Here is a 14305-nt window from a genome sequence, read left to right on the forward strand (position 1 = left end):
ACACCTACAACCTCACTGACGATAAAGAGCTCAGCTGATTGGTTTGTTTTTTCACAACAGAGCTCAGAGGCAGTGCATTGTTTCTGAGTAGAGATGGCCGCCATCAAGCCAATACATGCTGCACGCTCATCCTCCCGCATATTTGCCCTCTTCATCATATTAATGGCGATTACCGTACATGGAGTACAGAGTGCGTTCTTTGATCTATCTATATCATTTCCTTACTCCTTGTTATAGCATTTCCTTACAGTTTGTAATAGTCATTGGATTAATCATAGAGGTCTTACCGGCGTTACTTAGTTTGTTAATAGTCAGTGGATTAATCATAGAGGCGTCTCATAGTTAATGTATTGGGATGATGTACTGTATTTGTTCAGGCGCCATTATCAAGTGCGAGGAGCTTCCCGTGGAACTCTGCGCCTTCTCTGTTTCCTCGTCTGGTAATAGATGTGTGCTCGAGAAGGATGTAATGATGAACGACACCTCGCAATTTGAATGCCAGGTAACTTTTAGTTATTAATCATAAAAACCTCACATTACTTACACAACTAGCGATTTTAATAGACACTTCATTGGCGAAAATCATAATTTTGACTAACAATATTGGTTATACATCATTAGTCATCACTTGTGATGGTGGAAAAAATGGTGGGATGGATAGAAAGCGAACAGTGCATAAATGCGTGCGGCTTGGAACGGATGGCTGTGGGAATGTCCACTGATTCTATACACGAACCGGAATTTAGTACCAAGTTTTGTTCCTCCGAGTGCCGCAGCAATTGCCCCAACATCGTCGATCTGCATGTCAATCTCGCTGCGGGAGAAGGTTGGTCCCTCAGATGCCCTTTGTTCTGATGTCAACAATTCATTTAAAGTTTTTACGTAATAATAAATTTGAGGCATGGTTTTGACAGGAATATCTATAGCGAGCATGTGCGAATCACTGAAAAGCAGATCCGGCAATGTGATCAAGAAATCGGAGACCGATTTGTCCAAGTCAAAGTCAAGCATCCGTTCCAAATCGTCTGAATCCCTGGATCGAAAGGCAACCATAAAATTGAGTCGGAAGTTGCTATACTTGGACTCCCTTGTAACAGCAGACCATTATCATTGGTAATTGCACGGAGAAGAATGCAGAATTAAACATAGTTACAAAATTTGGTCGAATAGACCGATTTTTTTTAATATTCGGCGGTTCGATTCAGTTCTTGGATTAATACGCCAATTCAAGTTCGTTATAGGATATTGTGTTCACGGATCAATACAGGAGGAAGCAGAGCAGATTTCCAATCAGAACTATTAATCTCTTGTGGCCAGTGTACTTTTCAGAGACTTTTCCGGATCTAGGAGATGGCATAATGTTACCCATTAATGAATGTTAACGCTGGTTGAGATTTTGCAAAGCAAATTCCTGGTTGTTAATGAAATCTGTAATAATTTATAGCATATGATGTATAGCAGAAGCTATAGATTAAACTATTTAGAAAAAGGGTCTTGTAAAGTATAGTATGAGCATATGTGTGATATGTAATTGAAAAGACACACATATTAACATGACGAGCAACTACATTAACATGGATTTTTTCATCTCTATATCATTATGTTTAACTCTGTCGCTTAGAAAATACTATTGTCATTTATCCTTTGTATGTCCTCGATCTATTCATTTATCCTCGTGTGATATGTAACCTATAAATTTATAATTTGAAAATATGCTTCGTATATTTCTCAAATCTTAGAAATTTCGAGGAAAATTTGTAATTAGTAAATGACGTAAATGATGTAAGAGTGTAAAAACACCCATAAATCAAAGTGTAGGATTTAAAAGTTTTTTACGTTGTATTTTGTCAGGGTAAATGAGTAATTAGTAAGTGAGGGGGTAAATGAGTAATTAGTAAGTGAGGGTAAATGAGTAATCAGTAAGTGATGTAAGAGTGTAAAAACACTCATATATTAAAGTGTAGGATTTAAAAGTTTTTTACTTAGTATTTTGCTAAGGCTTGAAACGAGACACACTGTGATTTATATTGACTTTTGGAATTATGAGCCACCAAAATTCGATTTAAAGAGTTAGAGAGAAAATCTAGCTGCTTTTGAGCATATATTCTTCTCTTATGGGAGGATGAAAAAATGTCTCAAAGCTAGGCATTTGAATGAATCACCAAGGACATCCTTTTTGCATAGAAGATAGATGAGAAAACTTGTGAAAGACCTTTTAGTTTTGAAAAGATAAAATTGAAAAAAAAAAAAAAAAAAAACCATTTTGCTTCATTTTTCTCCTTGGTGCATGCCTTTAATTGGGACAACAATGCCCTAAATTCCTCAATAGGGGCATGCTCATCAGCTACTGAGGTTGACAATTGGAATTCATTGACAGTGCTAAATACAAAAGGCAACTTATCCCAACTTTATTTGGGAGTGGTACATAAGTTGTTTTGAATATGCAACCCAATCAACCCCATTGCTTGATCTTGTTTATTTCTATCGGGAAACTTTTCAACTTTTTTTTAGAAACTTGGTGGTTTTCACTAAACATTTTCCAATCCATTGCGTTGTACCATCTACTGCATTTCCCCTTTCGAGGTATGATAATTATAGGGAATAAGCAACTCTATCCCAATTAATTGCAACACACTTAAATTAAAAAAAAAAAATCCCAAATATATATATATATATATATATATATATATATATAAACTTTCCTTAAAACAAAAACCTATTTAAAAAATAAAAAACAATATTTTTCCAATAAACGTTCTCAGGAAAAAAAATATTTTCATTTGTAAATTTTTATTTTTTTTCTCATTCTCCTATAAATAAAAAAATTGACTTTGAATAAATTAAAAATTGGCCAAACCTGGTCAACATTTGGTTCACACCTATGAAACTCCAGACAATCCAATCGATAAGATATCTATTTCGATGCGGCTAAACATGCTACTCCCATCTTTCGTTCCATCACATTATAGCATTTTTTGATATGGTAACTTAGGATTGATCAATGGAGAGCCTCATAGAAAAATACTACACCAAAATTTAGCAACCTGTATAAGGAGAACGCAAGGTTTCCGAAAAACTATAGGTAGACTACATCGGAAAGGGCACTCTTTTTGTCAAAGCAACCACTAACTATTGTCCATCGACTAAAAATGCTACCATGCCTTCGCACCACACACAACAAATGATACCTCCTCTGCCACTTGCACATCAACGGGTCACACCTGCCAATGCTTTGTCACCAACACATACTCTCACAACTTTGATTTTCTATGGATATTGACTCACACGAGAACCCTAGTAGTTTCACTTTGTAGATTACTATTACTATGTCAAATCTATTGGAATTCCTCGTAAGTAATGATAACTACATATGTATGGATCTAAGAAGTCAAAGAATTTGAAGAACAAAGAAAAATAATTCACTGTTGGAGGAAAATATGTTGCACAATAGTTTAATTTATAGGAGCAATGTAAGCTTCGAGTTATGGTTAGAATATATATATATATGTATATATATATATATATATATATATATATATATATATATATATATATATATATATATTTTGTGTCTTTTTTTTCAGAAGAAAAAAGATCATCTTTTCATTGAAAAAGAGATTACATCAGCTTGTTTCAATATAAACATTCACATCAACTATTGAAATTTACCATTAAACAATTATCTGTTCAACTACGGGAAAGGAAAAACAAAAACTATCTAGAATTACATAAGATTACAGAGTAATCTCTCAACCACAAGATGTTGAAATCTTACTCAAGTCGACTATTTACAGAAATAATACCTAGTCAAATGTTGGAATCTTACACAACCCGATTGTTTACAAAAATAGTACCTAGTCCAACACCCCCTAGACAATCATCACAACATCAAAATTCCAACAACTTTATGTCATGTATCGGTTAAAACTACAAGATATCAATGTTCCCTATATTAATAAATCTACAATGTTCAAAAGAAGTAAAGTGTATCATACTTGCATCAACCTGCACTCCTCTCTTTGATAGGGAATTTGCAACCCAATTTTTCTTCTTGTATATATGCATATAGGAGATATGTTCAAATGTCTGCTTTAGGGTACAGATGTGTGTTGTCCAAGAATATATGATAAAAAGATTGAAATTTGTTGACCCCTTTGCATAGTCTATGATTCATTTTGTGTCCCCAAAAACATGAATTGCCTCGATGCCCATCCATTTGGCACATAGCAAAGTCCACCATAGGGTAATTAGTTCAGCTCGACTATTTGTACCCGTCACCCCCTCCCACCTGAAATGATAGAATGTACTGGGATGAATGATAATATATGCCCCACATCCACACATTCTTTGTACACATGGCCCATCGAAAAGTCCAACATGAAACTCCCTTGAAATGTCTCTCAATTGAATGTTTTTGTTACCATCTTTCATTTTTTTTGGCCCAATCTCCCCAAAATAAGTAGTAATTTTAATGACAGTATCCCATCCATGTAGATATTTCTACTCAAATATATTTTGGTTTTGACACCTCCAGATACTCCAAAATATGTAAAGGGGTAGGGTTGCATACTCCTTTTGTCAGTCAAACCAAGAAGTAAGGCTTTTCTCAATCAAGCCCTTCATCCAGTTGCAGTCAATGTTTATGAGACTCAATACCCCTTCTAAAACTAAATATGCAAATGGACATAGCAAAAAAAGGTTCAATATTAATTAGCCAAACAAATCCCTACACTACTGGCCCTTTCGGTATTAGCCCGCGAAGCGCGGACCGAAGTCTCACCTGTAGAAGATTGGGGGGATGTTGGAACCAAGTTTCCACACTCTGAGATGGTTGTGATGTTGTATGAATTCTTCTATCCCTGCCTTCGCGCAAGCTGCTTCTTTCTAGGGCTTGCAAGACAAACCCTCTATTCTGGCCTTCACTACCTCTGCAAAAGTATATGATCAACCTTCGCGCAGCCCTATCCTGTTGCTCAGGTACTTTCACTAGAGCAGTGTGGCGTACAAGTTCCCCAATTAACCTAAGTGACTTACTTATATTATCAAACACTTATAGTTAACACCGCGTAAATAAATATTTGTAATTGCATTCACTTATTCAATGTATTTACATTCATTCGTGCATCATATAAGCATAATAAAGGAATTTCATACATAAAATATCCAGATGCATCAACAAAACGAAGACACAAAAATTGCCGAATAATTCCCTTTACTGATAACTTTCAAGTGATCACAGACTCTGTCCACCTTGCGCACACAACTATAGGGGTCTGCGCACTCAGTTGCGGACTTCTAACCTAGGCCTTTGCACACTCAGCCGTAGAGCCTCTACCTACGCTACAACCCAAGACTTAGACTTCTTGCTCTAAGTTATGACTCTCTTACATTTTCTGTCTCTTAAACTACTTAGAGCTTAGCTCTTTTTATACAATGCCATGGTCCGCGGACCACGGGTAGATCTCTTACAACCGACTTTTCTTTACAAAACTAAGGGTGGACTACCCTTTATGACACATAATACCTTCGTGCTTCGTGACCACAAAATGCGGAGTTTTTACAATAATATTACAAAAATTGACTTAAACATGGGCTTTTAGCCTCAAAAATGCCCTTGGGGGAGCCCACTCTCAACAGGCCCTCAACACAAACATCGTGACTCACCCTCAAGTCACTCCGTAGGCTCGAAGATCTTTGCGTGAAGCCCGTCTAGCTCGACCCTGATGACCGCAATTTCGGTCGTGCACTGAGCTGCTGCTGGTTTGCATCTTCAAATGTTTTCTTGGTTACCGCCCCTGCGCTATTACGCTGAAGTTGTTGTTGCATCGCTTGCAAAGTCGCAAGATTGGCTTCAATGTTTCCTATGACTGCATAAGCTTCCTCCAGCTAGGGATTTAGTCGCGCCTTCAACACTACTTGCTTGTGCAGCGCTGCGTCCACATGTTCCTTCAGCTGCTTGGCTTCTTTCAGCTTGGCTAACCTTTGTGTCAGCGCGATGGTTCGTGCTGTGCCCTTAACTTTGTCATAGCATTGTTGGAGTTTTCACACTTCTGTCTCTAGCCTCTAGATGTTTGGTTCCTCCTGCAAGCTGGTCAGGACCTCAAATGATTGTTCGAACAACTATGTGTAGTCTGTTATTGCACTCTCCACCGTCGCGACTGTTTCTATGACAATAGTCGCCCGCTATTCCTTTACCTCTAGCGGTGTTAATGGTTGGGCCCTCAATTGGAGCTCTATAATTTGAAGGTTCAGCTCCAACTGAACCTGCGCCATCTCTATCTGAGTGTCGCACACCCCTGTGGCCAGTTTGTTGATGCGGACCTCAAACTAGCTCCTCCTCCGGAATGGCCAACTCTAGGACCATTTTGCATGCCTCCTCCACGGCCTATATGATCTTCTTGCTTTGGCTCGTCGCCTCGGCCTCAGTAGTGATGCCAATGTTCCTTTGCAAGGCCATCTACTTGTTGTTTATCTTCTGTTCACTGATCGCCTAGAGGGCGCGGTGCTCACGGTCCCTCAACTCTACAATTACTCCACCCTGCAAGAGGTGTAGTGCTTCCCGTGGGAGCGCTGCCAGGTTCAGTCCAACTCCCTTCAAGGCACTGACAGTGGGCCTGTCAGCCTAATTTTCTGTTGTCAGTGCTCCATCTCGTAGCACTAATGAACTGGAAGCCTTCGTGTGTAGCATATCGGCAGCCTCTAATGTGCCGATAGCCAAGCTAGTGGACAACATACTAGCTTGCGATGTGCAGGTCTGCAACTCCTGCAACCTGGTCTAGATAGCCCCTAGGATGATCTGCTGCTACTTTTCAAATTGTTGTAGGGCCTCCGCGGTGACATCTCTGGCTGTGTCCCTGATGTCATATAAGTCGCTCTCCGTCAATGTGATAGGGTCCAACGAGGTCTTGATTGCCTTGGATTTCTTTCTGGACCCTCCCTTCTCCAACTTTCTTGGGCACTTAATGCGAGCAGATGTCTCCTGAGGGTCTGTGCCATGCTACCCTATGTCCTCCTCTTCAGTGGTAGGTGAAGGTGACCATGCGCCTTTGTTAGAGCCCCGCTTTGTGCCACCTATCTGTTTTCCTACCTCCTTTCCTTCCTGTTCTACCTGGACCTTCTCAGTGACCTCCTTCTTCCTCTTTTCGACTAGTTGTGCCATCTTCAGCTTGGCCTCTTCCTTATTCTTCTATGTGGTGGACTTGCTTCTACCCACCTCCAAGTACGTGGTAGTGCGCCACTCTGCTGGTGATTTATCGAGCACTGCATCGATGGCATCATCTGTGGCTAGGTACGACAAATCGTACCACTTTTGCACAGGGTCCTTTCGTGCCCTGATTGAAATCCAATGGAAGTCAGCCTTAAACCTCGGCATAGCTCTGTAGGGTAGCATATACTGTGGGTGACAATTGTGGCTTGTGATTGATAACCATCCTGATATTCATTTCCATTAGGATCCAGAATATCTTGTTGTCCCAAATGTACTCCGCATCCTTGGTCGCTCACAGCGAAGCGTACTTCGCTGCTTCAGGAAGGTCTGGTGTGACCAAGGGGAATTGGCTCTCCTCTAGTAGCTCCCATGCTATGAGCATGATTGATAGCAAGAGCCACGCGTAGTGCAAGGTCTTTTTTTCTCTTGTGCTTCGCAGTAGTTCGCCAAGAAATCTGCGTGAAGGTAGTCTGACCAGTTAAACTGGACTCATTCCACGCACTGCGTGCAAGCGCGACAACAGGCGCTGGTACTTCATCAGCATGATGCTTCTGCATCACCTTTCCTGCAAGGATCTCCGTTGCCACTTCCACAACGGGGTTGTAGATGCTGGAGATAGCATACTTGCGCGGATTCTTCACTAGTTTGAACTTCTCTTTCATTGATTTTGTGACTGCCTGCTCACCACCCTTGCCACCAAATATCATAGCTGTATTTTCGCCTGTATATGGCAGACACTTTATTCTGTGAATCAACATATCAGTGATGGGTATCAGCTCCTCCAGCTGCAGACACCCATCATGCATCAAGCACAATAGTTGCTTGATGACCAAGACTATCATGGACGTGCGGTTATAGTGCAGCACCCAGAGCAAGTTGTGTAATCCTGCCTTCTCTACTCCTCTGAGCCACTTTCGTGGCTCCAATGCAGTCATCCCCGTATTTGTGTCTATGATGCGGAGCATCAATTGTTCGGTTTCTAGGTGTGGGAACTTCTCATGGTCCACCAAGTCCTAGTCTTTGAGCTTTAATAGCGGCACCATGCCAAACATGGACCATCAAAAGTGATTTCATCTGGTAGTAGAGGGGTTTGCACAGGGGTCTTACTTTCATCGATGTACTTTGGCACCTTGGACTTAGGCTTGTGCGGAGGGACATACTCTGGCAACCGTGTAACAGGGTCCGCACCCTGAGCTTCAACCTCCTCTATTTCCAGTCCCACATTCTCATCGTCCATGGGGATGTATTCAATATCCTCCTCTTCTGCTTCTAGGTTTATAGCCTTGCCTTTCTCCTGGGCAATGGACTTTGGTGGGTTTCGTCTCGATGACGTGTGCACCAGTATGGCAGCTGCTTGCCCTTCTTGTCTTTCATGGTCATCTTGGTTGGGGTTGCCTTCGGTCTCGGCATTCTCGGGGATTTAGGGACCTCTGCCTATACTTCAACCACTTCCACTACTTCGGCCTCCCTCTCCATTTCTAGTGCCGACTCATCTACTACTTGTTGTCTATTGATAATTTCTGGGGGCGCTAACATGATCTTCCGCAAGAATTCGTATGTGTCTGCCGACAAAGTCACAAATACCTCAGAAACTATCAAAAGCTCGTATTACTCGCGATTCATAGGCGCTTCAGAGCTCAATCGCTGAATACTCAAAATGCCAAGTGTTTTTCGCTGGACAACCACTTGTAATTTATAGGGAATTTTTAATTCAAATCTGACCATTCCCCCCAAAACCAGTTCATTAATTCCGGATTGGTAGCAGATTTTCAAGGATCTAAGTCATAAATTCTGTCTTAAATACCGGTCGTCCACTCCATTTGGCCTCACTTCTGTCGTCTTTTCATGAACAGTGACTTTAATGGTCATTTTACGGCCGACCTATGTGATTTCTCCCTGGGTAGAGCAGCTCCCTCTTTGTTGCCATGGACCCAGTGACACGTTTTTACTTTGAACCATTTTCCAATCACGCAGCTCCCCAACTCGGGCAGTGTAGTTTATAATCCTGTGCCTCCTTTCAGCTGCCTAGAGCGTTAAGACTATGCTACTTTCGTTTAGTCACATGGACGGATCGTCGGTGTATGGTTTCAAGCGACTGCCATTCACCTTTTCTGGGAAGGGTTCTCTATTTAATTTGACCAGCTGTACCACTCCTCCATCGGTAATCTCCTTAATAACATAAGGCCCTAACTAGTGCATCCTGAATTTCCCTGGGAATTTATCAAATTTAGTATCATATAACAAAACCAGGCCATTTACTTTTAATCTGTGAAGCTTGATGTGTCGATCATGCCATGCCTTTTCGTGTTGCTTTTGGACCTCCTGGTGAAATCCAACCAAAAATCTTTCTTCTTCAAGCTCATCCAACTACGCGAGGCTCTCTTGCAGGGCTCCGCGATCAGTCATACCTATGAGCGCTTCTATGCACAAACTAGGTATGATGTATTCCATAGGCATTACTGCTTCCACACCATAGATGAGCCTAAAAGGGGTTTGTCCAGTCAACTTCTTTCATGTCGTTCAATAAGCCCACAACACTCCAGATATATGTAGGTCCCAATCACTTCATTGAGCATTGCAAACCTTGCTCAGTGGGTTTTTGAGCACTTTTTTGAATGCCTCCACTCTCTCATTAGCCTGTGGGTGATAAGGTGTGTTCTTTTGTTGGTATAACTGAAATTCCTTCATCACTCATCGTCTCATTCAGGAAGTACGTACCGCATATTTTCCCTCTTCATCATATTAATGGCGATTACCGTACATGGAGTACAGAGTGCATTCTTTGATCTATCTATGTCTTGTCTTGTTCTTGATCCGTTACTCTTTGTTATATCTATATCATTCCCTTACAGTTTGTAATAGTCATTGGATTAATCATAGAGGTCTTGCCAGCATTACTTAGTTTGTTAATAGTGAGTGGATTAAGCATAGAGGCGTCACATAGTTAATGTGTTGGTATGATGTACTGTATTTGTTCAGGCGCCATTATTAAGTGCGAGGAACTTCCAGTGGAACTCTGCATCTTCTCTGTTTCCTCGTTTGGTAATAGATGTGTGCTCGAGAAGGATGTAATGATTAACGACACCTTGCAATTTGAATGCCAAGTAACTTTTAATTATTAATCATAAAAACCTCACATTACTTACACAATTAGCGATTTTAATAGACACTTCATTGGCGACGATCATAATTTTGACTAACAATATTGGTAATACATCATTAGTCATGGCTTGTGATGGTGGAAAAAATGGTGGGATGGACAGAAAGCGAACAGTGCATAAATGCGTGCGGCTTGGAACGGATGGCTGTGGGAATGTCCGATTCTATACACGAACCAAAATTTAGTACCAAGTTTTGTTCTTCCGAGTGCCATAGCAATTGCCCCGACATCGTCAATCTGCATGTCAATCTCGCTGCGGGAGAAGGTTGGTCCCTCAGATGCCCTTTGTTCTGATGTCAACAATTCATTTAAAGTATTTACGTAATAATAGATTTGAGGCATGGTTTTGACAGGAATATCTATAGCGAGCATGTGCGAATCACAGAAAAGCAGGTCCGGTAATGTGATCAAGAAATCGGAGACCGATTTGTCCAAGTCAAAGTCAAGCATCCGTTCCAAATCGTCTGAATCCCCGGATCGAAAGGCAACCATAAAATTGAGTCGGAAGTTGCTGTAATTGGACTCCCTTGTTACGCAGACCATTATCATTGTTAATTGCACGGAGAAAAATGCAGAATTAAACATAGTTACAAAATTTGGTCGAATTGATCAATTTTTTTTAGTATTCGGCAGTTCGATTCAGTTCTTGGATTAATACGCTAATTCAAGTTCATTATAGGATATTGTGTTCATGGATCAATACAGGAGGTCGCAGACCAGATTTCCAATCAGAACTATTAATTTCTTGTGGCCAGTGTATTTTTTAGAGACTTTTCCGGATCTAGGAGATGGCATAATGTTACCCATTAATGAATGTGAACGCTGGTTAATTTTTTATAATATGAGATTTTGCAAAGTAAATTCCTGGTTTTTAATGAAATCTGTAATAATTTATAGCTTGTGATGTATAGCAGAAGCTATAGATTAAACTATTTATAAAAAGGGGTTTGTAAAGTAAACTATTTAGAAAAAGGGGTTTGTAAGGTAGAGTATGAGCCTATTCTTGGAAAGGCGGAGGAGACAAAACATGAATTCACACATAAAAGGCACTAGCTGCAACTCTTCTATTGATCACGTAAAACATGATGCATACAATGAACCCAGTGAAGGGTATTTATCCTTTTCCAACTAGATACTTGCATAAAATATCTTGACATGCAACCACGTGCTTAACTCACTTAACTCAAACTCTAAATTTGGACTACACTTAACTCTTCAATTATCACTCGACTTGACTCACTTAACTCAAACTCTAAATTTGGACTACACTTATCTCTTCAATTATCACTCGACTTGACTCAACGCTCAACGCTCAACATTCAATCACCCATTTAACTCACTCTCTATGTTTAGCCAACTCCACTTGCAGGAGTAATTACAACTTCTAACACTCCCCCTTAATTACGACTATATGACTCAACATGAGTCAACTATCACAAAAACATGAGTGCTGGTCTATGTCTCTGCTAGGCTTACAATGACTCAAGAATTTTACAATTGTGCATTTTCTTTTTCTCTGCTTCCAAATTCTATATCCTCGAAATTGCTTCATTCTCTATTGAAATTTCTTGTTGTAGGTTTTATTCACTTGTTGCTACTGCAATTTTTCTTTGACTTGTCTTGAACTTGTTCTGAAAAACAATTGGATCATGTCTTCTACAACTTCCTCTTCAAATATTCATTCAACTATGGACTGATGCCAAAACATTGCATATTCAAACTGTCTTCTTTGCTCTTCTTCTTGCGCTTTATATTCCCGACTTTCTTTTTTCCATATTTCTTGATAGCAAAATCTTATCTCTTCTTGACACCATTGCGGAAAAATGGTTTCAATGCATTCATCTTTGTCTTCAGAAACATCGATATCATTATTTTCACTTTCATCATCAGGTGCTACTGCTTTTTTCCTGTAATATGCATCAAATTTATTAACAACTTTTCTTTCAACTTTTGCTCCCATGCTATTTTGAACACCTGCATATTCAAAACCAGTGTTAAAAAAATCTTTCATATGAATCTCTTCAGTGAGAGCCTCCTATTCTACATCTGCCTTCTTTTCAACTGCATGGAGGTTGTCTTCCACTGTTATTCTGTTAGTGGATATTTTCATCAAAAACTCTTCAATCACTTTACCCTGTTCTTGATCATCAACTGCTGCTAGATAACATACTGCTTCATGAGTAGTTCCAACTACTTCCTATCTTGCTGCTACAGTGACAACATCACTCTTCAATGCTTCATCAAACATTGTGCTTACCATATTGTCACAACCAATCCCTGTTTCAAAAAAGTATCCACACATATTATCAAGATAATGTTCATCTACACTATGGTGGGATATCCGAGCATGCATGTGCTCATTGTCAATTTCATTGACAATTTCAACTCCACCAAATCCATCAGCTGCGGCTAGATTCACCACTTCACATATAATTTTGTAGTTATCACCCACGTGTCTCATCATAGTGGGATTCACCATCATCTTCATCATCTATGTTACAGTGGAGTCCTTAAACATTCATATGCTCTTGCTCCGCTTCACACACAGAGGCTCCTACTTCTATCTCTACAATCTTTATTGCCTCTTCTTCATCCATATGCATGCTTGCATAATGGGTTTCAATTTTATGGCCTTGACAACCATCATCCAATTTTGAGTGGGGTTCTCCAAGTTCTGTTTTTATGTTAGAGCCTTGATCATCTACTTTCAGATCTGCGACTGACTTCTTTGCTTGTGATATAACCTCTTGTTGCATGCCACTCCCCCTTGTGCAAAATTCTTCTTCTAGGAACTTCCATGCTTCCTTGGAAGTTGTAGCTTTTGCTACTTTGCACAAACACTTCTCATCCAATGCCTCGTTTGTAAAATTCAATGCTAAAACATCACATACTTTATCATATGGGTTATTAGAATCATACTCAATTAACTCTTTAGCTCGAAAAAAAGTTAACATCTTGATAACCCAATGATCAAAATATTTACCTGTAAGCAATGGAGGCGGTAGCAAATCAAAGCTACACCAATCACCCTCGATTTCTTCTTTGTCTTATGCTAGACTTCTTAGTTCCATGGCTACTTCCTGAACCTCTCTAACCATTGTAATGATCTTTGCCTCTTCTTTTCGATTTTTTTCCTCATATGCTTTAGTCGCACTTTGCAACCCATGACAGTGGTGTTCCCTTTGTTTTATAGATTCTTTCCTAATTGTATGAGGTTATCTTCCATATCGCCCTCGAAAAAGAATATAATTTTCAATATGCGCCCCCGTAAGGCACAATCTTGATCCAAAACGCTATCATGCTTGACAAAAAACCAAATAATTTGTAGCACAACAGACTTTACAAAACCCTAAATTATTTTTCGATAAAAATTACTTTAAAGTCTTCCAACTAGCTACTTGCCTAAAATATCTTGACATGCAACCACATGCTTAACTCAGTTAACTCACACTCTAAATATGGACTGTACTTAACTCTTCAATCATCACTCGACTTGACTCAATGCTCAACACTCAACACTCAATCACTCAGTTAACTGACTCTCTATGTTTAGCCAACTCTGCATGCGGGAGTAATTACAACTTCTAACACCTATGTTTGATATGTAATTAATAAAAAAAAAACACACACATTAATATGAAAATTAATTACATTAACATGGATTTTTTCATCTCTTTATCATTATGTTAACTCTGTCGCATAGAAAATACTATTGTCATTTATACTTTGTATGTTCTCATCTATTCATTTATCCTTATTGTGTGATATGTAACTCATAAATTTATAATTTGAAATATATGTATTATATTTATCAAATTTTAAAAATATCTCGCAAAATTTTTGTGATTCTTTTTGGGTGGATTTGTTCATTGAAATTTAGGATGAGTACTAAATTGCTGAATTGAGGCTTCTGTGATCCATATCGATTTTATGAGAAA

General features: G+C 39.5%; 2 protein-coding genes across 2 annotated transcripts; both read left to right on the plus strand.

The window, feature by feature from the left end:
* Nucleotides 1–28: 28 nt before the first annotated feature.
* Nucleotides 29–1507, plus strand: LOC149153047 (uncharacterized). The gene is made up of 4 exons (XM_089445515.1): nucleotides 29–190; nucleotides 378–502; nucleotides 622–826; nucleotides 915–1507. The coding sequence occupies exons 1-4, from the start codon at nucleotides 94–96 to the stop codon at nucleotides 1115–1117; spliced, it is 630 nt and encodes a 209-aa protein (XP_089301641.1). The 5' UTR covers nucleotides 29–93; the 3' UTR covers nucleotides 1118–1507.
* An 8445-nt stretch (nucleotides 1508–9952) lies between these two features.
* LOC149153048 (uncharacterized) lies at nucleotides 9953–10884 on the plus strand. Its single transcript, XM_089441116.1, has 4 exons — nucleotides 9953–9980; nucleotides 10187–10311; nucleotides 10431–10632; nucleotides 10721–10884. The coding sequence occupies exons 1-4, from the start codon at nucleotides 9953–9955 to the stop codon at nucleotides 10882–10884; spliced, it is 519 nt and encodes a 172-aa protein (XP_089297242.1).
* The last annotated feature ends 3421 nt before the right edge of the window (nucleotides 10885–14305 follow it).

This window comes from Pinus tabuliformis, chromosome 9, assembly GCF_031772625.1.
Source record: "Pinus tabuliformis cultivar Carrire ecotype Pingquan chromosome 9, CPIR1, whole genome shotgun sequence".
NCBI lineage: Eukaryota > Viridiplantae > Streptophyta > Pinopsida > Pinales > Pinaceae > Pinus > Pinus tabuliformis.